This window comes from Chamaea fasciata, unplaced genomic scaffold (genome assembly GCF_029207755.1).
Source record: "Chamaea fasciata isolate MVZ Bird 193981 ecotype frontalis unplaced genomic scaffold, bChaFas1.0.hap1 SCAF_5, whole genome shotgun sequence".
NCBI lineage: Eukaryota > Metazoa > Chordata > Aves > Passeriformes > Sylviidae > Chamaea > Chamaea fasciata.
The window spans coordinates 38,381,102-38,404,526 of NW_027094090.1; the positions used below are offsets into that span (position 1 = coordinate 38,381,102).

The following is a 23,425-nucleotide window of genomic DNA, read 5'->3' on the forward strand; positions in this document are numbered from 1 at the left end:
CTGTGCACTAGGATCAGTCATGAGCTGGTGAGAGGGAGGGAAAAGCCCAAGACAGTACTTGTGCCTACTTTGGATTTCAGAAGGCAGCAGCTGTAGAAAGAGATGCAGGCCCACCGCTCCGATGAGACTGGTGATTGGATGGAGAGGGGAAAACACAGTTGGCTTTTGGGATTACTTCTGTGCTGGAGCAGAGTGTTTGATCAACTCTCTTCTGCTTGAGAGAAATCTAAGTGAAAATGACTGTAAGTACTGCAGATTAATGTGACAGACGAGAAGTGGCTTAGCAGAGACAGCAGCGTAATTTTAAGGAAGATGACTGTGCCTGTCTAGTCCCTTACAGTAGGTAGAGTGCATGTGGCTGTGCTTTCACGGCGAGTGCAAGTGTGTGCTACCTGGGGGGTACAGTGTGCGGCGATGCGGGGAACACTGCCTGCACCTTTGCGGGGAATTGAGCTGCTGTCCATCTCAGAAATATGAAATCTAACTGAGGCGAAGCCCCAGCCGGAAAGATGCAGCGATCTGCTGAATTGTCTGTGTTCAAAGGCACGGAGGTTAGAAGAGGGTGTGTTCGTCTTCAGAAGCAGAAGTCTCTAACCAATCTCACGCTCATCAGTGAAGGGGAGAAGAGGCGATACTCATACAGGGAGAACTGGTTTGGAAACGCCTCCAAGTCCAGCCAGAGTTACCAGCAGCGGGATGCAGCGCCTGGGTGCAGAGGCTCCCTGTCCAAGGCATTCTCACAGTCAGTGCACTCTCTCTGCCACTCCAGCCTCACCACACCCCAAGCATTTCAGGGGACACCACCTGCTGGAAGCAGGACATCCAGGAGGTCAGGAGACTGGTGTACAGGTGAAGGCTTTCAGACTGACAATGAGGGCAGCAAAAAATCCGATGATGAAAATGCATCCTGCACATCCCATTTCCCCAGCAGGACCTGGGCAGAGGAGGAGGAGGAAGGGTGCTTGCGTGAAGGGACTGCACATCTGGACGAAGATGTCATAATAACAATGCTGGGCGACCTAGAACAAGTCCTTTATACTGATATTTTAGGTAAGTTAACTTTGGCTTGACATCAGGAAGGGCAGGAGGAGACCCAAGTGTTAGCACATATCTGCGTGGACCAGGTTTTTGATCTTGACAGTGATTTCCCAAGACAGAACTGGGTTTATTTGCAGTAGTATGCAAAAATAGGGTCTAGCCATTTCTTCGTTTGCTTACTATGAATTCTTAAGACTGTGTGAAATGAAGACAAATGTCTAAATTGCTTTTGATGGGTGCAGGGGCAGCCACAACCTGTGAATAACTGAACATAGCTTGCTTAGCTTTTTGAAAAATAAGGTGAAATATTTAAGTGCTATTAGTTTATTTTTAAATAGTTTTATTTTAATAGCAGTTTTTCTCATTAATTTGAAATTGATATCTTGAATTCAGGTTTTGGATGGGACAAAACATGTCTTGGCCTTCCTACAAATTGTCCCTCCGGTATTTCTTCCCTCTTCTCTAGCCCCCCTGCAGATTACTACACGCCTATGTATGGAATTGTGAATACCACAGTCTCAGTTTAGCTTAAATAGCCAGTTTTGCTATATCTGTGCATGCCAGTGAGTATTTGAAGTCCACAGCCATGGGTGCTTCAAAAGCTTCTGTGTTACTGGCTTTACTTTTCATCTCTCAGCCCTTTATAAGAATGCTCAAAGTGTTCATTTCCAGAGCTTTGTTCTTCAGTCAGTTAAATGGTTGAAGTAGCTGCTTGCTTTTCAAAGATTATCTGTCATGTGTCCAGCCTGGAGTTTCTTTCTGGTAGATATGTTAGTCCAGATTGTGTTTAAACATTAGGACAAAATTTTTGTTGTGTATGTAGTGTAAAAAGCTGTCATCTCAAATTAAGAAAGAAACAAGAATTCTCTTTGTGTGCATACCTTTTATTGTTAGACTGTACCGGTAGGTTAAAAGGGCTTCTGCTGGAGATCAAAAGCTTGCTAGCACAGGAGACTAAACTCTAACCCCCCTCTGCTCCTCTTCAGCTGTTTGTCACTGACAAATCCCTGCTCTCTTGTAAGCCTCAGTTTCCCTGCTTGCAGAGTAAAACTGGTACTTGCCTTGCTGAATTGAGTTAATATCTAATAGTGGGCAATTCTTTGGGGAAACGTTAATTATTTGTAAATCCTTTTATGCAAATCAGACAATTGATGGAATTGTTACTCTCCCATTTGCTTTGGGCTGTGATTACATGTGCAGAAGAACAGAAATTATTATGAACAGTATTACTGAATGTGAAATTATGAGTGAGCTTCAGAAATGTGAATGTAAAAGTCTGACCTAGGTATCTAGTGGTTTCTGTAAAATGTATATTTTGATTGCCTGTGAATGTATCTCACACAGTGAAAGAAATCAATATGTTTTCCAGAAATTTACTAAAGGGAACAATGATTTACTGTTTATAGGCAAAAATTTGGCAACAATCTTTTGGAATATTCCTGTTTAATAAAAATGATGAAGCTACAAATGATTGGAGAAAATGGCCTTTCTTGTAAGAGGAACAGAATTTTGGCAGAAAGTTTTGGGTTACCCTGGTTTTAGTCTTATTTCAGTCTCCCCATGTGTGAAACACAATGGTTTTTCCTTAGTGTACAAACCAGAATCACTTGAGATTACAAGAGAGGGAGCTTTTCTGATATGTTAAGTCCAGCAAATATGGCCAGACTCTATGATGGCAGTGTGCCATATTATAAGAAATAGGCACCCAGAGGAATCTGGGATCCTTTTGAACCCTGTGCTGATGCAATAAGCACCATAGTGTCTCCACTAGTAGGCATAGTGTAGGTAGTTATCAGAAAAATAAACATACTCGTCATCCCTGTGGTCCTCTTTACAGAAGGGGGCTTGATGTGCATGGGGAGTAGGTGCTGTCATGAAAATGTAGGATCTTGTACTCAGTACAGAAAATTTCTTCTCTGTCATGTTCAACTGTTTATACTTTCTGACTTGTTCATCCATGGTACAGGAGGATTCCAGTGATACGGCCTTTAGAGAAGGATGGAAAGAAAAAAGAAAAATTCCTTTTAAACCACTTTAAAAGTTAGTGTGAGAATTGTTTAAATAGTACTATGTAGTATTTTAATATAAGCTTCAGTTTTAACTTTTTTTTTTAGTTAAAACTGGTGGAAATGTTTTGAAATTATCCTTTGTGTCACTGAGAGCTCAAAAGAGATTAGATCTCAAGCTTTTCACCTCTGCAGGATAGAATAACACCAATTTTATGGTTTAATTTGTCTGAAAGAGAAGTATTCTTCACTGTGAAAATATATTTTGGCAGCTTGCCACATATGTACCTTTTTATTTGATGCTTTGCAATTATACCTCAAGGCTTTGTTATGCCATTTACTGTGCAATACATATTAAAAAAGACAGTTGCTGTCATTTTTGCTGCAAGAATTTGCAATGTTAACATGCAGCAAAGGGGGCAAGGTCACTGTAAAATATAAATTGTATTCAGTTCCTCAAATAAATATAAAGGTAAAGTATTGCTTTGCCTTCAATTCTGCCTGCATAGACCCCTGAATTTGTCTTTCTGTGTAAATAGAAGATCATCTTATACCAACAAGCTACCCTTTCACCTCTGATTCAAGGCAGGACAGGTAACATTTCCTGGATCTTCCCTATATTATGGTATTATGGCAGGAATATAATGTGCTCCTGGAAGTCAATTTGAACACATTTGGCAGAGTGAGGAAGGCAAAGGGCAGTGACAGTGAGGAACTGAGTGCACTACAGACAACTGGCTGGAGGCCAGCATGGACAGTGTGCCTGGAAATTGCCTGGGCTTTAAAAAGCAGTCTCAGTCTAACAGGATGTAAATGTCTTCAGCTTAGCCTGTCCATGAGCCCTTTTGCCTCGCAGGAATCTCCAGGGTGGTACAACTCTTCTGCAAAGAGTTGGTGGGATCTATGAGTACATTGATTGTCAGTGCTTAATCAAACACATCTAGCTTGAAACACAGGAACAGCCGTAATTTCAGTGACTTGCGAGAGTATTTGCCTCCTAAAACGCACTAAATGTAAAAATGTACACAGGTAGTTTATTTTATGGAACTTAATATTGTGAACAGACACAGCCTTGGGGTGTGGTTTGAGGAGAGAGAGAGTTTGGCAGCAGTACAGTGCCTGTATCCCCATTGCTTATTCCCATCCTGCGCATGTGTTGATCCCACTAGCAAATCAGACATTTATAGACATTAGCATCATTAAAGCACTGAAGATTTTTTTTGTGAGTGAAAAAATAGGCAAACATAATTTCCCAAAGGACTGTTTTGCTGCAGCAAAGAGGACAGAAGACACAACCAGGGCAAAGTAGATGGGAAAAAAACTCAAAATGGCATTGCTGTGAAAGCTGTTTTGACATTAAGCCACAACTGCAGGTTATGTTGGCTAGTTCAATGCATCATTCGCCTATTGAGGATGAATTAAAGCTTATATGGAATATATATGAAATAATTTATTTCCATTTAATGCCAGGAGTTGAGATTTTTTTTTTTTAAAGCGTGCAGAGTGTTTGGGCAATAGGAGCTGACTACAGGAGGTCTGTGAGGTATGATGTGAAATTTGTAATTGATAGAGTCAAAAAGGAATTATTTGCACTTCAAGTTCAGCATTTTACATGTAACTCTAATACTGATGCTTCTTGCCAGCCTTCTTATGGGCAACAGTTACAGTACATGATTAGAAGTAGAACACTAGCCTTGAACCAATCAGAGATTTTTGTCACAGAATTTCTTTTGAAATTCTCTTCCTGTTCAAAAGTAAAACTAATTAAACTTAGTCGATCTATATCTATGAATTTGCTAGAAAAACTGCATTTCTGTTTCTTTGTGTATGACCACTAGAGCCTTTGAGGTTTACTATGTTTCTCTTTTTTTAACATATCATGTATAACTTCTCTCCTTTTTAGGATTTATTTTTAACTGCATGAAGTAAATATTGTTTGGGATGTTCCAAGTGAAGTTCTGAAAGCTTCATTATCTGAGATATGAGATCAGCTTTTCACAATGGGTACTGAAGGCTGTTGAAACCTGTAATTGTAGAAATTATGCATGATGCTTAGAGTGTTCAGATTTGTATCCCAAGAAAGATTTATTTTTTTTATCCCATATGAAGAATAATGTCCCTCTTCAGGAAAGCATTACAGTCCAGAAAAGCAGCTTTATTAAGTGCCTTACTTAAGAAGTACTTTGAAATAGCCTGGATGTTAGGTGAATATTAAAGAGTTGTTCTAAAAGTCATCTCAGTTTTTTCCAGACACGGATTTACTGTGGCTTTTTTTCCTACTGAGTTATGTAAAATGTCAACGAATAAAAAGGGACTTTGTAATGTATCAAGTGGTCTGGGGCTGCATCATGCCTTGATTAGAGAGGATGAAGATCCCAACATTGTAAATCAGAGCTTCATTGGTAGATTTGGGCCCTAACAGGGATACTTTGGTGGGTTTTTTTACATACCATATGTTATTTTTAAGTGTATGTGTTTTATTAATGAAAGAATAGAGTTGGGTTTTTTTAAATATTAAAAGGACAGCCCTATTTACAGTCATATGTGTGTGTTCTCAGCTGTGGATGTATGTGTGCACTTTATTCAACCTTATAAACTCACATGCTCAAGTGTATGCTGGTTTTACTGTTTTCTTCCAGGGGAAGACCCTGAAACAAGGAGAATGAGAACCGTCAAGAATATTGCAGACCTGAGACAGAATTTGGAAGAAACCATGTCCAGCCTTAGAGGGACTCAGATAAGCCACAGGTATACTGGTTTTGTGTAGACTACTAAAATATGGGCCATGTGAGAGTATTACTAGTTGCAGAATGAATGAGAGACTTGCAAGGAAATAATAACTGTGACACTAAACTGCCTTAGCAACTTACATGAGACTTTAATATACTATACTGTCAAAATATCTTATACAGTCATTCACAAAAACAGTTACTGTTTCATGCACCTTTACTTAGAAGATGATAAAATTTATTTTAGATAATTTTATAAGTAGATGTTGGAGATGAGATCAAATGCAAGGAAAAATCTAAAGGTAAAAAATAAATATGTCAGTTATGGGAAAAAGACACACTGGTGTAGTGTTATGGTTTTGACCTCTCTGGGTGTTGTTTTTTCACCTCTCCTTCCCTTTTCTTCCCACATGAACTCTCTTTTAATTTTGTTACAGATAAACCACTGCCTCCTGATTGGTCCCTAGGGTCTCTGCTAATTTTGTAACACACAAAACATGTCTCAAGCATTCCATTCATGTGATTATTTTCAATCACACTAAGTCACAGATTCTGGTGTGTGACTGGATTTGGTGGTCAAATCCTCTATGGTGGATTTTCCACCAATTTTTTTTTTTTCTCACAGCACCTTCAATCACATGCACAGATTAGCAAAGCCTCTAGGGTCAATATTCTTTTGTTCTCTTGTATTCTCTTGTTATTTTGGTTAATAAACTAGGTGTTTGCCACCATTCCCACAAGTAGAAGTTATAGAATCATGGAATCATAAAATTGTTTAAGTTGGAAAAGACCTGTAAGGTCACCAAGTCCAATGGTTAGCCCAGCACTGCCAAGTTCACCTGTCCCAAAGTGCCACATCTACAAGTCTTGTATATACTTTCAGTAATTGTGACTCTACCTCTTCCCTGGACACCCTGTTCCAGCACTTGATGACCCTATTCATGAAGAAACTTTTCTTCATATCTAATCTAAACCTCCCCTGTCACAATTTGAAGCCATTTCCTCTTGTCCTATCATTTGTTATCTAGGGGAAGACCCCAACCCACATCTGACTGCAACCTCTTTTCAGGTACTTGTAGAGAGTGATGAGGTCTCCCCTGAGCCTCCTTTACTCCAGGCCACTCCCTCAGCCACTCCACATTACACTTGTGCTCCAGAATCTTCACCAGTTCTGTTGCTCTCCTCTGGACATGCTCCAGCACCGCAGTGTCTTTCTTGTACTGAGGAGCCCAAAACTGTACACAGGATCTGAGGTATAGCCTCACCAGTGCCAGGTAGAGGGGGATAAGAATTTCCCTGCTCCTGCTGGCCACACTATTTCTGATTCAGGCCAGGATGCCACTGGCCTTCTTGGCCACCTGGGCACATGCTGGCTCGTTTTCAGCCGCTGTCACCAGCACCCCCAGGTCCTTTTTCACTGGGCTGCTTTCCAGCTGCTCTGTCCCCAGCCTGTAGCACTGCATGGGGTTGTTGTGACCCAAGTGTAGAACCCAGCACTTGGCCATGTTGAACACAATTGACCTCGGCCTATTGATCCAGCCTGTCCAGATTCCTCTGCAAAGCCTTCCTACCCTCAAGATGAACACTCCTGCCCAATTTTCTGTCATCAACAAAGTGGCGGGGGGGTGGGGGGGCACTCAATCCCCTCATCCAGGTCATTCATGAAGATATTAAACAGGACTAGCCTCAGTACTGAGGGCATATAGAAGCACATGTGTGCATATGGTGAAAGTACATACACACAGAGAATTTTTAGAAACAAATGTATTTTCCTCCAGCCTTCACGTTTCTTGATTTCTCAGGAACATAGAAAGCACAGTTCACTGACTTCTCCGTTCTGTTTGGCAGCACATTGGAGACAACTTTTGACAGCACTGTGACAACTGAGGTGAATGGGAGAAGCATACCAAGCTTATCCAGCCGATCGACCGCTGTGACTTGGAGGCTGGGGCAGGCCAGTCCTCGGCTGCAGGCAGGAGATGCCCCATCCTTGGGTGCTGGTTACCCTCGCAGCAGTGCGAGTCGCTTCATACACACAGACCCTTCTCGATTCATGTACACCACCCCACTTCGCCGAGCAGCTGTCTCTCGCCTTGGAAATATCTCACAGATTGACATGAGTGAGAAGGGAGCTGGTGATTTGGACATATCCTCTGAAGCTGACGTTGGTGGCTACATGAGTGATGGAGACATTCTTGGGAAAAGCCTGAGGACTGATGACATCAACAGCGGGTAAGCAGCACTTTTTCCCCATTTGAACTAATGCACAATTGGTAGGTGTAGAAGGATTTTTCTAAAAATTTTGGCGCCGAAGTAGAAGTTGCATTATGGTTGCAGTATTTTAATATATATATACATATAATAAAACAAACCTCTAAACTGCCAGTGTTACTCTTAGCTGCCTTCAAATTCTGTTCTCTTTAACATCAAAATGGCTTTGCCGTGAACTTTGAGTTCCAATATTACTTACTGGAAATTTTTGGTTGTCCTGTGTACCATCATTTTGCGTTTCTTTCCCTAGGATGGTCTTCTTTTGGTATTTTTATCTTTTGTTTGAGATGATAGATATGGCATTGGATGCAGCTGATGAAAAGCAGTTGTTGACAGCGATGACTTTCTCTGTTTCCACTTCAGATATTGTCTAGCATAGTCGTTGCAATGGGCCTTTATTGCAGGTTTTCAACTGTGCATATCATTTAAGTAGCAGCAATACTCTCTTAGTATATCCAGGAGGGAGAATCACAATTTTTACTTTTGTTTGCTCAGTCAATTGGGGTGCTGAAATTTGAGGTACTTTGAGGTACTGGATTCCCTATGTTTCAGATTCAACAGTTCTTATATCCATCTAGGAACACAAGTCACTTCATTCCTGTGTATGTTAGAATTCCTAGAACATCATTTAAAAAGAACAGCCATGTTACAGTTTTACTCATATGTAAATTACTATTCAGAGCTGCTGTTGGCATCTCAAAGCTTCTTGCTGACTGATGTAACGCTGTGTTGAATGGAAGTTCCATAGGGTACCTGGTCATGTCACACCACACTACTTCACTCTATATTGGAATTTTTGCTGTCAATCTAATCTCTTACTTTGAAGTATAGCTGTGATTAGAGAATAGTGGGTGATGAAATTGAGTATGATACATTCCTAAAGGCAAATCTTAGTCTGTGAACTAAGCTCTCTCTAGTGTCTCATCTGAAGCACCACCCAAAGATTGATCTCTAGAAAAAGCATCATTTTAAAAAAAAGCGTATTTCTATATCTCCCTGGTCTACATTTTCAGTGATAGGTGTATGGAGCACTGCTGACAGCATTGTCCACAACACAGCATTAATGGCTGTCAAGTAGGATGCCATATTTATATGTGCTAGAAAAGAGAAAATACATATGGAAAATATGATACTTTAATGTCTGAGGACCTCTTATCATAAAGGAAATATTAATGCTGGCCTTTACAGATGCATGGTTTTATTTTAAAAGAAAAAAGGGCGGGAATCCTTTGTAGTGCCTCATGAGTTCTATTAATTAGCTTATCACATTAAAGAGCGAATATACTCATCTTATGTGACTTTTCTTTGCATCTGTAATAAGGATAACTCAATAGATAGTAAGTTGCTCTGTGCTCAGTTAACATTTTTAGGTGTGGTAAATGTTAAAAACAAGTTGATAAGCTCTGAAATTTCAGGATTCACTGAGGCATGTAAAGTCTTATCTCCTCTATGCCTCTTCCATTATCAGTTTAATTACTTTAAACACTTGGGGAAAAGAATGCAGCAGTAATTAGAAGTTAATGTGAGGAAGGCCTGTTGCACTTGTTAAGTCTCTCCTTACTTATACAGGAAAAAAAAATGCATATAGTCTGGATCGCTTTCAAGCCACAGTTAAATTTAATACACAATTCTAGAGCTGTGGAATCTAATGGATAATTCAAGGCTAGCTAAATAATCTGTCAAAAAAGTCTGAATTTTGTCTTTAATAAAAAAGATGAGTATAGTATGTAAATGTGACTGTTAATTTACCTTTAAAAACAAATGTGAAGTTATCTTCTCCAAACTCCAGATACCAAGGCTATAAAAATATTTTGCGAAACTGCCGGCCAAATCTTACCCATGCATTAAATGGCTCAGAGTTTTGTTCAAAATAATCAAAGGAACCCTTGGTGTTTTAATGCACTTGAGGTTGCCTTCATCCATATTGCCACCCAGGACACGATGCCTTCTCAAACTGGAACTGCCACAACAGGGCTCCACTACTGCAGCTTTGCTCTCAAGGCCTGCACTCTTCAACCACCCCGAACCATGTGAACAGAGGCAGAGGCAGGTGCTCCCAGATTGCTGTATTGGCCCTCAGGTCTCTGTCAGAGATGATGTCAATTAAATCTGCTCCCAGAAGGAGCCACAGGGAGAAGGCCAACAGAACAGCTGGAGTAGCATGCCTTGCTTTGTGCCTGAGATTCTGTGTAGTTACTGAAGTTAAATGTTTGTGTGCTTGCACACAGACTGAAAGATGGGTTTGTGTGGCACCATTTCATGGTTCAAGGAGAGCTTGTGTGAAAGACAGAATCATGAGTAAATTCTGGGAAATCACTTTACCCATCAACCTATGTAGTTGGGACTACACCTATTTCAGTAATTCTGTATTTTATTTTGAGTAGGTTCAATGAGGTACAGAATTTTTTTTCTGAATATATGTGCTTGTATGTTCATGCTTGTGCATGGTCCTTCACAAAAAAATTTATGCTAACTTTGTTTGGTATATTAAAAGTTATGAGAAAATACAAAAGGGAAACAGAAAGAACAAAAGCCTAAGAGGAAAGACAGTGTAACAAAAGGTCATTTGGGAACATAGTGGAGAGGTCTTGGGGGTAAGACAGGCTTGTGATGCTGCTCCATTATAAGTGCCAAGACCTCTCAGAGAGACAACCAAACTGGAGGTAGAAATTCCAGAAATTATTGCTGATACTTTTAGTTCATAAACTTCGAATGATTCTCTAGTGAGTAAACAGCCCTATAGCACTATACTCACTGTTTCATTCATTAGACATTCGTTGTAATGTGAAGTGGTGAGAATCAAGTAAAAGGGACACATTAAAAAATATTCTTAAATACCATTGTAAGGTCTTCATGGATATATCCCTCTCATATCTGAATAATTGCATCCCAATAGGGGCTATGAATTTGGGTTCCTAATGTCCGTTGCCATTTGGATAAATGTTACTATTTTTTTTTCTTTTTTCTTTTATTTTAGTTGGAGTGATGTTTCTTGTACCTGGCGCTATTTTTTTGAAAAAGCACAGTTATTTAAAATGTGCTTTTGAACATACTTGAGGGCTTCAGTCTAAAAATATTTTAGTAAAAGAGGTTGGCCTGTAAGCCATCACAGAAAAAGGCAAATGATCCTGGAAAACAGGGAGATACCCAATCTCCCTGTGCTGGGCACATAAAGTGGGAATATTTAGTATAAGTCTACCATCTAATAAGACAACCTGCACCTTACACATTTGAATTTCACAGACCATTAACTTTAGAGTGAAAGACACTGCCAGATGGCTGCATTTCCTGCTGATTGACCACAAATTTATTTTCAGGTATATGACAGATGGAGGACTCAACCTATATACAAGAAGTCTGAACAGAATACCAGACCTTGCTGCCTCTCGGGACGTCATCCAGAGAGGGGTTCATGACGTGACTGTGGATGCTGACAGGTAACAGTGCTTTGCTAAGTAAAAACCTATCTGAGCTCTATAAATACTTTGCATCCTTCATACTTGCTAAAATACCACATAAGGAATAAGAAGCAAGCTTGTGAGGCTGCGAAGTTTCTGAGCACCCAAAAAAATAAATACCACAATGAGTGAGGAGAAAGCAAAATTCTCACGAGAACGAGATTCAGGAAGAACATTTTGTTGTAGATGTAGGAGAAAATATTAAGAAGCCCAGACCTTATTAGCAATCTTGAACTTCTGAAATGGGACATGATTTTTACAGGTTGCCTTGTCAGTTGATGAGCAAAGGGAAAATTCACATGGTCTCTAGGCAGCAGACAGCTTGGTTGTGCCTGGTGACGTGGTTCAAGACATGCATTTGGATTTGGCTGGAACTAGAACTATGGTCTTGTCCATCTGTTTTGCCCTTTGCAAGTATCAGAAGAAGGCAGTACCAGCAAGTAGTGAGAAGTGAGAATTGGGGTTCTATCCCATTGTTTGTACAGTGTGAAAAAACAAACTCCATCCTGCCCTTATATATGGGTGTGAGCATAAAAACATGCTCTCACTTGTATGCCCGTTTCTTTTCCTTAACCTTAAAGTAGATTCATATTGGTGGCTTGTATCCACATCTGAGAAATAAAAATTCATGACCCAGCTTTTGCAAAACTTGGAGCTGTCAGCTCTGAGGTTTTGGTCAGACCATCATAGAGATAAGGAACAGCTGTGAAATTTGGCAGTCTAAAATGTTACAACGTTGATTCGAGTGACCTTGTTTTAAAATCAAGTTTCTTTTAGGAAAAAAAAAAAGCATTGAATCACAAAAGGGAAAAGGTTTGTAGAGTGGTTCTGGTTTTATAAACCTGCTAAATTAGTTGAAGAAGTTCAAGGATATTTACCTAGGTACGACATGATTTTTACTTTTCAAATTTTCTGATGAAAATATGCCTGTGACATAGGTCAGGAATAGTCTGCATTGGTCAAACAGTGCAAGCAATGCATCAGGATAAATTACAAAAATTTTCATCTAGGAAACCAGTTACTTAAAAAAGAAGGTTGCTTTAGCCGACATCAGAGCATTTCTTGACCTTGCAGAAAAACCCTGTTTTAGATAGAAAATCAAATGAACATGGATAGGTTCTTTGGAATGCAGGCATTGATGTGATGCAAAGACCAGATAAAGTGTATAGCAGGCATTTAAGAAAATAATTTGGATAGAACTCAGGCAGTAACAGAAGGAGAAAATGAGAAATGAGATGTGGGCAAGAGGGACTTTTGTGGAGCTCTGTATGTGAGAACAGAATCCTTATGCTCAAACTGAGAGAGGGTGGAAAATTTAGAGGCTGGCAGTCATGTAATTAGAGAATGTCACCACTGCCCACGTTTTTGTATGTCTCTCTTCTTTCCCTTGGGAGTGAAGTTATTAGAACTCTCCCACCATGCAATATTCACACCCAGGTTTCAAACCACGCAGATTTCCTCTGGGGAAGGAAAAAAAAAAAACGGGGATCCAAAATAAGGGATTTTTTTACTTTTTCTTAGTATTCCTCGAGCTCTAGATGCCACTCAAACACTGGATGCTTATTTGTCCTAATATAGATATTTATTTGTTATTTCCAGTGTGCATGTCCATATATATTTTGCAGGGAGTCTGTCATCTACGAATGTGAAGTAGAACTTACTTCAAGTAATGACTGCTTTCCCTTACACAAAGAAATAAAGAAATCTGGATTCCTATGTTCTTTTACACCCTCTAAATGGGGTTTCATGGAACATACTATGTTAATATTTAATTAAAAGGTTTGTCATAATGCACAGGCATGAGGTATTTAAATTCTGGCTGTTTGGACAATTCTGGCATTCCCTGACCTTTCAATACTTTATTTTTACAAACTTGATCATTCTTTGTGGACATATGGTGGAGGTCTTTTTACATGTGTATGTTGCTTTTGTTACAAGTGTACGTTATTCCTTGAAAAACCAAAAGTTGTTTTGTGTGTGCTGTTGATAGTAAAACACATGCTCACCAAAATCTGTAACAAAAAATCTATGGTAGGCAGAAAAAAAATTGTTTATGATGATCTTCAAGAATGTGTGCTGCATTTATGTTGTGAAATCAGGGGGAAAAATCAATAGAGATTGCTGAGACTTTGGCAGGGAAAGTTTCGGTCCTTCACTACAGTGTGGGTACCTAAGATTTCATCTGATCACACATAGCCTTTTGCAACATTTTTTGTTAACTCTAAACAAAAAATAACAGTGTTTGTGTCACAGCTTGAAGGTATGCCTTTCCAGTGGGATGATGAACTTCTGTGGAAAGGATTATTCTCCTCACTGTTGTCCCTGTAGATATGTGAAGGACATACGCATTTTCTCTGTGCTATCATTACTATAAACCTTTTTCATAACTGGCATGATCTGTCCTTGACTTTCTGTTGTAAAGGATTCTGCTGGCATCTCTTTTTGGGCAGAAAATAAATTATATGCTGCAAATATCTGATTTACATTAGCAAGCGGGAGAGAAGTTTTGATATTTTGTGCATTACTAGAAGCAGCAACTTTTCCTGACAGCAATCCCATGTTCATGAAAACTCAGCCTGGGTTTTCTCTGACAATTTAAGTTGTAGCTTCTGCTTATATTTTAAAACTTTTTCTCTTTGGGAGCTGGCAGTACAATATTCTTTAGAGATGTGGGCTGATATCTCTAAGGGTAATGCCATTTCTGGTAAATTTATACTTTCAGACTGATTCTCATTTCCTGGATCGTGTAAAAAGACAAGCAGGTCCCCAGTGTGATGACACTAAATTGGTTCAGATAGCACCTGTATCTCCACATTCTGCCAAAAAGCAAAGGATTGAAGGATTTCCATGTTGGAAACCTAGCCCAAGAGAGCTCATCCCCATAGTAACATAAAATTGCTCTTTGAGCAACTTCATAAAAGCTAAATTCACAAAGTCAAAATAAGCCAAGGCTTAAGTGTTGCTTGCATACTGCTCTATAAAACACATTGGTGCAGAAAGTAGTACAGCAAACTTGCTTCTGGGAAAGGAATTGTAAAGGCTGAAAGAGCACTGGCAGCATCATTTGTCAACTGTTGTTTCATTGAGTGTTGTTTATTTGGTTGGTTGTTTTTGTTTGGTTGGTGGTGGGGTTTTTTTGGTTGGTTTTTTTTTTTTTTTTTTAATTTGGACACTTTTTAAAAAAAATAAATGGCTATTCCTTCCAATTTACCTTGATTCAGTTACCATAAGAAATTAATCAGAGAGGAAGATGGATTTTCTGCATCAGGTATTACATGGGATATGGCTAAGAGAATTCTCAGTGGTATTACATTAAAATTCATTTATTGTCTTTTCTACTTCCTCTACGCTTTGGCATTTGCCTTCTGGGGCTTGTAGAGGGAGTATTTGAGGAACATTCTTGGAGTTCAAAGCCTTTTTCAAAGTAAGATGAGCCAAAAGAGATTAGATATAAGCACACAAAATGAATTATGTTCTTCGGAAGAATAAGGTTTGTTGCAATGTAAGTTGTAATGTTTCCAAACCACCCTGTGATGTTCATGAAAAGTGTTAAAGACGTTTAAAGTAACTATTAGATGGGAATATAGCTCCATTGAGTTCAAACATTGTCCCTCCACTTTCTATACCTGCAGAATTTAGCCCAGTGTATCATAAGCCACAGTTTTCTTCACCTTCATCAGTCAACATAGGTTGTACAACCACTTTCCCTTCATATCCCTTGCAGTATTCTTTCTTTTTCCCCTTTTCTCTGGATAAAACCTAAAGCTATAAAGTTTATGCTGCTTAGTGTGCTTCTATCATGACCCACTTCAGCTACTATTACATTGAATCTGAGCCCCTGTAATACAGAGCTCTTATGCATAACGAGTCTCCCAAATGCTTCCAACCATCTGCCATATGTGCAAAAGATTTGGCAGTTATCTCAGACTAGCTCAGGCTGGCCTGTTTGTTCTCAGCCAAACCATAATCACAATAATACATTATTGATTATGATAAAATAATTCCAGATTTTGCCTGCAGTTTATTAGCTAACTTCCTGCACGAATGACTGTAAGTTTTCTTCTGGTGTTTGTCTAAATAGATGAGCCTTGAGTTGGCGTCCTGTGCTTTTCAAAAAGGAACTTTTTCAGAGTTCAGTAGGCATTGAACTGGGAGCTCTGTTTCGTAGGGTTGGTCGTATCAGAAGAGGCTGAGACATCTTGAACAGTAACTTGAAATCCAAATAGAATACAATGCTTGTTCTCATACTGTACAGTTCAGTACAAGCACATTGAAATTTCTGCTGTCATTTGGAATTTACCTCATTGGGATGTTGTTAAATGGAGGGCATACTTTATGTTTTGCCTTTCTATCCAGGAGATTCTATGTGGTGTGTGTTTAATCACTTTACTAATACTGTGTTTTCTGCCATGTGTCTCTGCAGTTTGGTATTGATGTGTCTCTGCAGTTTGGTATTGCTGTGACCACTTTTCTACCAAGTTGCAACTATTACCTGTTCAGTTTGCTGCTTCTGGTTGCAGAGCAGGATTTACTATGGATAAAGGAAATATATATGCTACAGTACTGAACTATTCACTGTGTGCACATATTCAGCCCTCTAACCTTTCCTTTGTCTGCCAACATTTAAGGTCTCTCCAACACCAGGTACCTGTGTCTATGGCAATAAATAAAAATATCCATCCCAAAGATATGAAATAATAAATAATAAAACACCGAAACAGATATACCTTCTTTTTGCTGTCTAAGGCTTTCTTGGGCAAAACTGAGTTTTGCTGCGTACCTTCACAGTGTAGGGAGGCTTCCAATCTCTTTGCATCTGCCTTCACCACTCAGTATGCCTGTGACTGTTACTCTGTTCACAATATAAAAGTCATTGTAGGCCATAAAGTCAGCATGGTTCGTGTAATTGTGTGATCTGCTATCATCTTCTTGGTTGTGATTTTATTATATTAGTGAGTTCTTAGGATATTGGAAAAAATTTAAATATCTATCCCTCACTGTTTTTGCAGTTACTATTCAAATACCTATGGAAGCCATAATTATAGAATATCTCTTGTGAGGCAATTTAAATTTTAAAGTGTTTTTACTATTATTGTTCTCTTCTATGCTTTTAATCTTCGCTATCTTCTTTTCACAGCTGCTGTGTTAACATTTCCCACCATTTACTTTTTATTATTCTCAAATGATCCCTCATTTTCAAAGTCTCTGGTGTAAATCTTTCCTCATCTTGGCATCTGCTAGGCTATCAAGAAAGTTACTAGTTAGAAGTATCTATTTCAATGCATATCTCGGCTTTTATTGTTTCTGCAAAGCATGGATGCTAAATTTAAGTACCTAAAGCATAAATATGTGTGTATCCATGCATGAAGGGCAGAATAATTTTGTCAAAAGGAGCACTCCTGGAGTTTTGGCTCATTATGTTTTTAAGTATTCAGAACACTTTGAGAATTAATTCCTTATTTTTGAAAGCATAATGAGAAATAAATTTTTCAGTAATATGATTTTTTACAGCATAATTAATTTAGAAAAAACGTTATTTGAATTAGTATGATTTGTTTCTGGTCATGCTTTCAAAAGTCAGGATTTGGACAACATAAAATAGGCAAAGCAACTGGACTTCAACCTAATTTTGTGAAGTTCACCCTTCCTTACTTGCTTTAAGCATCTACTGTAATTGCCCGCAGAACCACAAACCAAAACATGGAAACATTTACCGTGTGGGTTTAGATTCAGATACTACATTAATATCGGTGACATAAACAAACTGCATTGTTAGAATGCTGACATTAGTATGTTAAACTGTTGTGATCCTGCAACATCATGTCTGCAGACACATTTTTTTGCACCCAGATTGCATAAGAAAATCACACGCAGAAAAGGCAAATGTGACTGGCAGATGTTTACCTTAAAACAAGACCGGGCTGTAAATGACAAGTTTTCTCTTTTTAATTTTTTTTTTAAGTGGAAGAAAGAGGGACAACTAATTTCAGTTTAGATTTAAAAGGAATTATTAGAAATTAGTATTTAAACTTCTGGAGAAATAAAAGACAAGTGCTTTCTCATGCAATGCTAAATGAGCTGAGCATAGTTTGCTCTAGGTTCATGGAAACAAAGGCTGTCTCTTTACAGACGACACGTATAATATTCTCGTAAATGTACTTTTTAAAAGTGGATGGCGTGGAGCTAGTTATTAATGATATGCAGTCTGTTGGCATTTCTGTTTAATACTTTAAAATTATTTGAAGTGAGGCAGGACTTTATCTTTCATTAAGAGATTTCTAATAATTCACTTCAGGCAAAATGTAGAGGGTTTATTTTGATTGCAGTCTACTTCTGACGAGAGTATCAATGTATTTAATAAAAGCTTTCCAAGACTCAGCATACAGTTTCGGCAGCAGCAGTATTTTGGTCCACCACTGTACTTCATTGTTACCAGCAAAGACTACTGTACTGCCTCTTTGTGTTAGAATAAGACATGGGTAGTATAATTTAAATCATTATCAAATACACCCCAGTCTCAAATATAAAATTCAAGAACTTGAATCTCCCATGTGACACCTACTTGAGTCGTGAAGTCAAGAAACAAATTAATTTCTTTAAAATGTCTTTATTCGTTTGATGGCTGGAGGAAACAACTATTGTCATTTTATTCTCTTGCATGGCTACTTTTTAAAAAATCATATTGAAATGCGTAATAAAAGAGCTGCAATTGATACTACAGTTGTAACATTAACAACCACGTGGTATTTTAGAAGCCTCAAAAACTGGATATAAAAGTACAGATTTTGATGATATACTATCGGAGATAAAGCTGCTCATTATTGCAAAGCTGTCTTTTGTTCTAAATATCCCAAAAGATATTTATTTCTTGGTTAAGTAATTTTTTAAAGAACTGTTTTTATAATAGCTGCATTCCAGACTGAGGCAGTTGCATGCTTGTCAAACTAAACATACAAATTATAAGAACATTCCAATAAACCCTTTCATGGAAAGCAATTCATTTGTAACACTATAAAAATCCTTTGCCTTGGATTTATTACGTTTAAGTTTAGTTCAAATAAAATATGAATTTGGCAGCTTCAGCAGACTTCTAAAACAATGAGAAATAAGTAAAAATGGAGAGCCCCATCATGATGTACTTTTTACATTCATGTGATGTTATGAGAAAGGGGTTAAATAAACTGTTGTCTTGTACACGTGCACTTTCTCCTAGTTGACAGGTGGAAAAAATAGTTAAGTGAAAGGAAGAATAAATTCAAGTTAAACTAAACATATAAAGTTCAAGTGCACTTTGCTGCTCAGGCTGTAGGGCTACTTACAGTGCACAAGAGGAAAATTGAAAGGTTTTGATTCTTTCCTTTGCAAGATGCTGCTCTTGGAGCAAAAGAGTGCTACCGTGTCCTGGGCCTCAGGAAAGCAGCAATGTTCAATACATTTTGGAACTGAAATTGCATTGCAAGGTAACTTTATCCTTAGTGGTTAAAGATAGCTGGGATCCAGATGAAAACTGGTCATGGGTTATCTCTGATTAAATAAAATTAAAAGGAGGATGTCTCTAAAGCTGTGCAGGTTAGAAAACATGGGAGCCTTTTATTTTCCTTGACCGAGAAATAGACTTTGAACACTGTAGGCTGGCTAAAGACTGTGTTTAAAGGAAGACAGCATGAAGGAAAAGCTGGGAAGAATACCACGTGGCTGACAACCTGCCAGCCAGTGCATAGAATACCCTGTGCTACGGGCTGCCTGCTGCGGAGCACAGCATGTGTTAACCTTTCCTTTTGGGAAAAAAAAAAAAAAAATCCCTCCATTTGTTTATATCAACATTTTACTTATAAATCTTAACTATGTCACCTCTGAGTCTTCTTTTCATGGAGAGAGAAAAAGACAAGCCTCCTTCATCAATCTGTTCTCCAAGTACTGTTGTGGAGGCTTCCTGCCTCTGCTGAGCCCCTTGTGACAACCTCAGCACCACACGGGGAAATGTTTGGTGCAGCAATATGCTAGGAGTTTGTTTTCTTTTGAAGTTACAGCACTAATCTCATCTGTATCTAATTGTTAAAATATTAGGTCTTCAAAGATTTCCTTTGTAAACAAAAGATTGTCATAACAATTTAAGCAGGGTCAGATGTGTAAATTTAAAGAGTGGAACCCTCAGTGAATTCTACAGAAGTTTTTTTGCAAAAGGATACAATATCCTTATAATTCAAACCTGCTTAGTGGATTGAATAATCTAAAATAATCTAAAATACATTATTTGAAGGAGATTTTAAAATCAGATTTACCTAAATAAATTTACCTAAATAAATAAACTTTTACTCTCTTACCTATGTGCATTAGCTTTAATTTCTGATGTGCTAAATTTTCTCTTTTATTTTTTTTGAATGCATTGTGCTCTAGTATGTTTCATACTGCAGAATAGAATGTAAAATGGCTACTAATCCTATCAACTGCTGTGAATGTAAATTCATAAAAGTAAAAATTGCTTTACTGTATTTTAAATACATATGTAGTGTTGGAAGTAATTGCATTGCCCTGGGAAGTGCAGTAACTGTTAAAACAGGTGTTTTTCATTCCTCAAAGTGTTTTATCTAGAAATAAATCTTATTGATATAAGCTAGTGCCTTTTATGTTGAAATACCCAACAGTTTTTGATCAGACACTAGGCTTGCTGATTTAAAAGTGAAATTAGGGTATTTTAAATGGATGTGAATTCTAACATTTTCTGGAAAAGAAACTACAGAGTCAAAAAACACTAAGTTATGTATTGCATATCTTCTGAGACATTATCAGTGAACAGATTCATACTGATAGCCAGGAGATAAAAGCTGCATTTTTTGTGATTCAAACTAGCAATGCACACAATTTTTATAGCATTGTGAACTTTAGGAACTAAAACATGAAGAATAAAGGTGCTTCATTTTTTAAAATCAAGCCTAGATCTTTCTCTAGGATATTTATTTACTGATTTAAATACTAAAGTAGACAAAATTTATTGGTGGTTTTCATCTGGGGTGACTAGAAAACAAGAAATGCTTTCTGAGAAGCCAGAGATCAGCAAAGGTGTATAATCTTCATGATTCATGAACCACCATCTGGAAGTCCTTATCTCTGTTGACTGTACTAGGAACATTGTTAGACATCCAGCTTTTGGGTTATATTAAGATGAAACATAACTGGTTTGAAGAATTTAAAAAAAAAAAAATTTTTTCATTTAAAAAAAAATAAATTCTAGTACAGCATTGCAGTAAAGTTGACAGCCTGTCACCCAGGGATACTTCCTTAGTGGAAGGAGTTATCTTTCAAGGGTTTTTAGAATGATTTTCCTAAAATGGAATCTTTCTCTGTACATCAAAGTTATTGAAAGAGAAATTACCATGGTTTTTTAAGGCTGCAGAATTACTCTTTTTCTTCTTTGAGTTAAAATCATTCCCCTTCATGAAGACTTGACTCAGTCTGCCACTTATGACCTAAACTTTCTGATGCATAGCAAATAACTGAATTTGCTCTATTTCACAAATCTTTTTCCTTTGGTCAGTGCAGAAAGAAATTTATGATCCCTTCCTTTGTACATCTCTCTTTCTAATAATTTAGATTAATGATATCAGCCATACTCTTGAGAAATGGATTAATATCAAGAGGATAACTCAATCCAAAATCATGTAGGAAAAATAATTTTGTGTATTAAAAACAATAGATGTTGACCATGATAATTTAGAGCCTTCCAGATAAATTTTGAAATGCAATATCCTGACTAGATTTTCAACAGCTTTCCCTAAAAAGCTTATTTTCAATAAAATTATCCATGTTTTTTTTTTTTTTTTGAAATGCATCTATTGGATTGGAAATGTTGGAAACTTTAAGAGAAATGGGCTTGTGTGTATGTGTGTCATTCCAGCAAGCCACTGAATTGTTGAGTAGTGGTAAGTGAGCCCAAATAACTCTGAATCAATTTCTGCAGCCTTCCAGTGTGGGCAGTAAGAACAGCCTACATCACAGAAATTTTATGATAGATAGTTTATTAATATTGGATTGCTTGGTGGTGTTTTGTCAGATTCTTGGACTTACTGCAGCAGTTTGGTCCAAGTCAGCACAAAGGCAATAAATACTGAAGGTAGCTGGTGAGCAATGCCACATGTAATTTTGGTCCTCAGTCTGTAGTGGGTTTGACTAATGCTTATTGCGGCAACCATAACTATTTCCTTGACAAGAGCTCCTTTCCTTTAACTAGCCATGACTCTGCTACAAGGGACAACTGAATAATGTGCTATTTGCTGTCTAAAAGCTTCAAGGAAATTCTCCTATTTCTGCTACTGGTTTCTGAAAAACCACCTTGTATTTGAGTAGCAGCTTTGTGGATTTTGTTCCTGGTATTTGCAAGGAGAAGCTGGGATAAAAGCCTGAGATAAATCCTAAGAAGACTAATCCAACTTAAGTATCTCCCACCTGGTTTTATAGGATTTTTATTTGAAAACCTGAGCTGGGCTATCAAGAAATAAGCACTGTCTGAAAAGGAAAAATAGGAAAATTTAAGCAAAATAAATAAGAATCTTTTGATTTATAAAATGAGAATTGTAAGTAACCTAATAATTTCAGGATGGTGTGCACTATGGAGGTTGAAAAGCTATAAATAAAAATAGATTTTCAGAGGACAGTGTTAAATCTTTGCATGTTTACTATTCATCTTTTAGGCAAACAGAAATGCTCTTTAGTGAACTTTAAACAAATGAATCTTTCCCAGTTAATTGTCTTCTATTTCACCTTTGAATGTTTTTCCAAAGTACTCTTTGCAGAAGTGTGCCATAATGTAGAAATTATGCCAAACGTATTGTCAGGTCTTTCCGAATGGCACATGATTTGATTCAAGAGCTGGGTGGTTAAGATTTAGCAGATTACATTCTCTTTTCATTTGACCCTGGAGAATTTCCTCAAGAGAAATTTTTGGATTAATTTACATGTCATAGAAAGCCATATATATTTAAGGAAACCAGTTAGACATGAATGTTATTTTTCTTCCCTGTCTCTTTCTATTTCTGATAGGAAAATAAACCCCATTATGTTGAACAGCTATGATTTTAGAAGATGTGGAATAGTATGATGAGAATATTGTGACTCTCTAATGTATTAAAACAGCCTAACTTTTGCTATATGTATTTTATTATTCAGTCCTCGTGAAAAAGCTAAAACTGCTCCTACACTTCCTCTCTTGTGCATTCAATCCTGTATTTGTCATTCAAGACTTCCCAAAAAGGATTTTATTAGCACACTCTAAATACTCTTTACACATGGCCAAAATGATTTAGAACTTTCCTGAGCAGTTCTTCAAGAGGAGTATATGCTGAAAGGGCAGTCAGAAAGTGACCTGCTGGCTGGGCTAAACTGGGAGGAAGAAGCTTCCAGAGAGACAGCGGGGAAAGGCCTTCATCATGAAGAAGATTCAAACCGTGTCACTACTTATGTATCAAAGCAGAATTATCATACATCTCCTAACACCTCAAGGTCTTCTAAAGAGACTGCTGAAACTGTGCATAAAAGATATCAAAAGGGTACTAAGGAGACTACTGTTCTCAACAGTGTTTGTAGCATGACAAGCACAGTGTGTGTGCCTGTATGGCTGCCCTTCTGCTCTGGTTAGCATGGCAGCAACATCAGACTCTGCAACATCATCATTCAACTCAAATGTGATATTCTCAAATTATTTTATAGGCTGTTGAAAAAAAACCAAAAAACGAGTATTTATTTTGTGTTTGGCTTTAGCATGGATCTTTTGCCTTGTTTTAGAGAAATATGGTTGGCTTTTTGGTACAGAGGATGTTGGCCAGGTGCAGAGAGAGCCCTAAGCATCCCTGCAATGCATCTGGTGGTTCAGAGGGGCCTAAGAGCTCAGCAGAGGTGGTGTGGTTCCCAGAGCTTCATGCCTCAGGAC

At 37.9% G+C, this 23,425-nt stretch overlaps 1 protein-coding gene across 1 annotated transcript in view; it reads left to right on the plus strand.

Moving 5' to 3' along the window:
• The window catches only part of NAV3 (neuron navigator 3), a 252,084-nt gene that overhangs the window by 139,251 nt on the left and 89,408 nt on the right, over positions 1–23,425 (plus strand). The window contains exons 10-12 of the mRNA XM_066183294.1: positions 5,684–5,792; positions 7,622–8,005; positions 11,362–11,481. Coding sequence (XP_066039391.1) covers positions 5,684–5,792; positions 7,622–8,005; positions 11,362–11,481 — 613 coding nt within the window. The remainder of the gene's footprint in view (positions 1–5,683; positions 5,793–7,621; positions 8,006–11,361; positions 11,482–23,425) is intronic.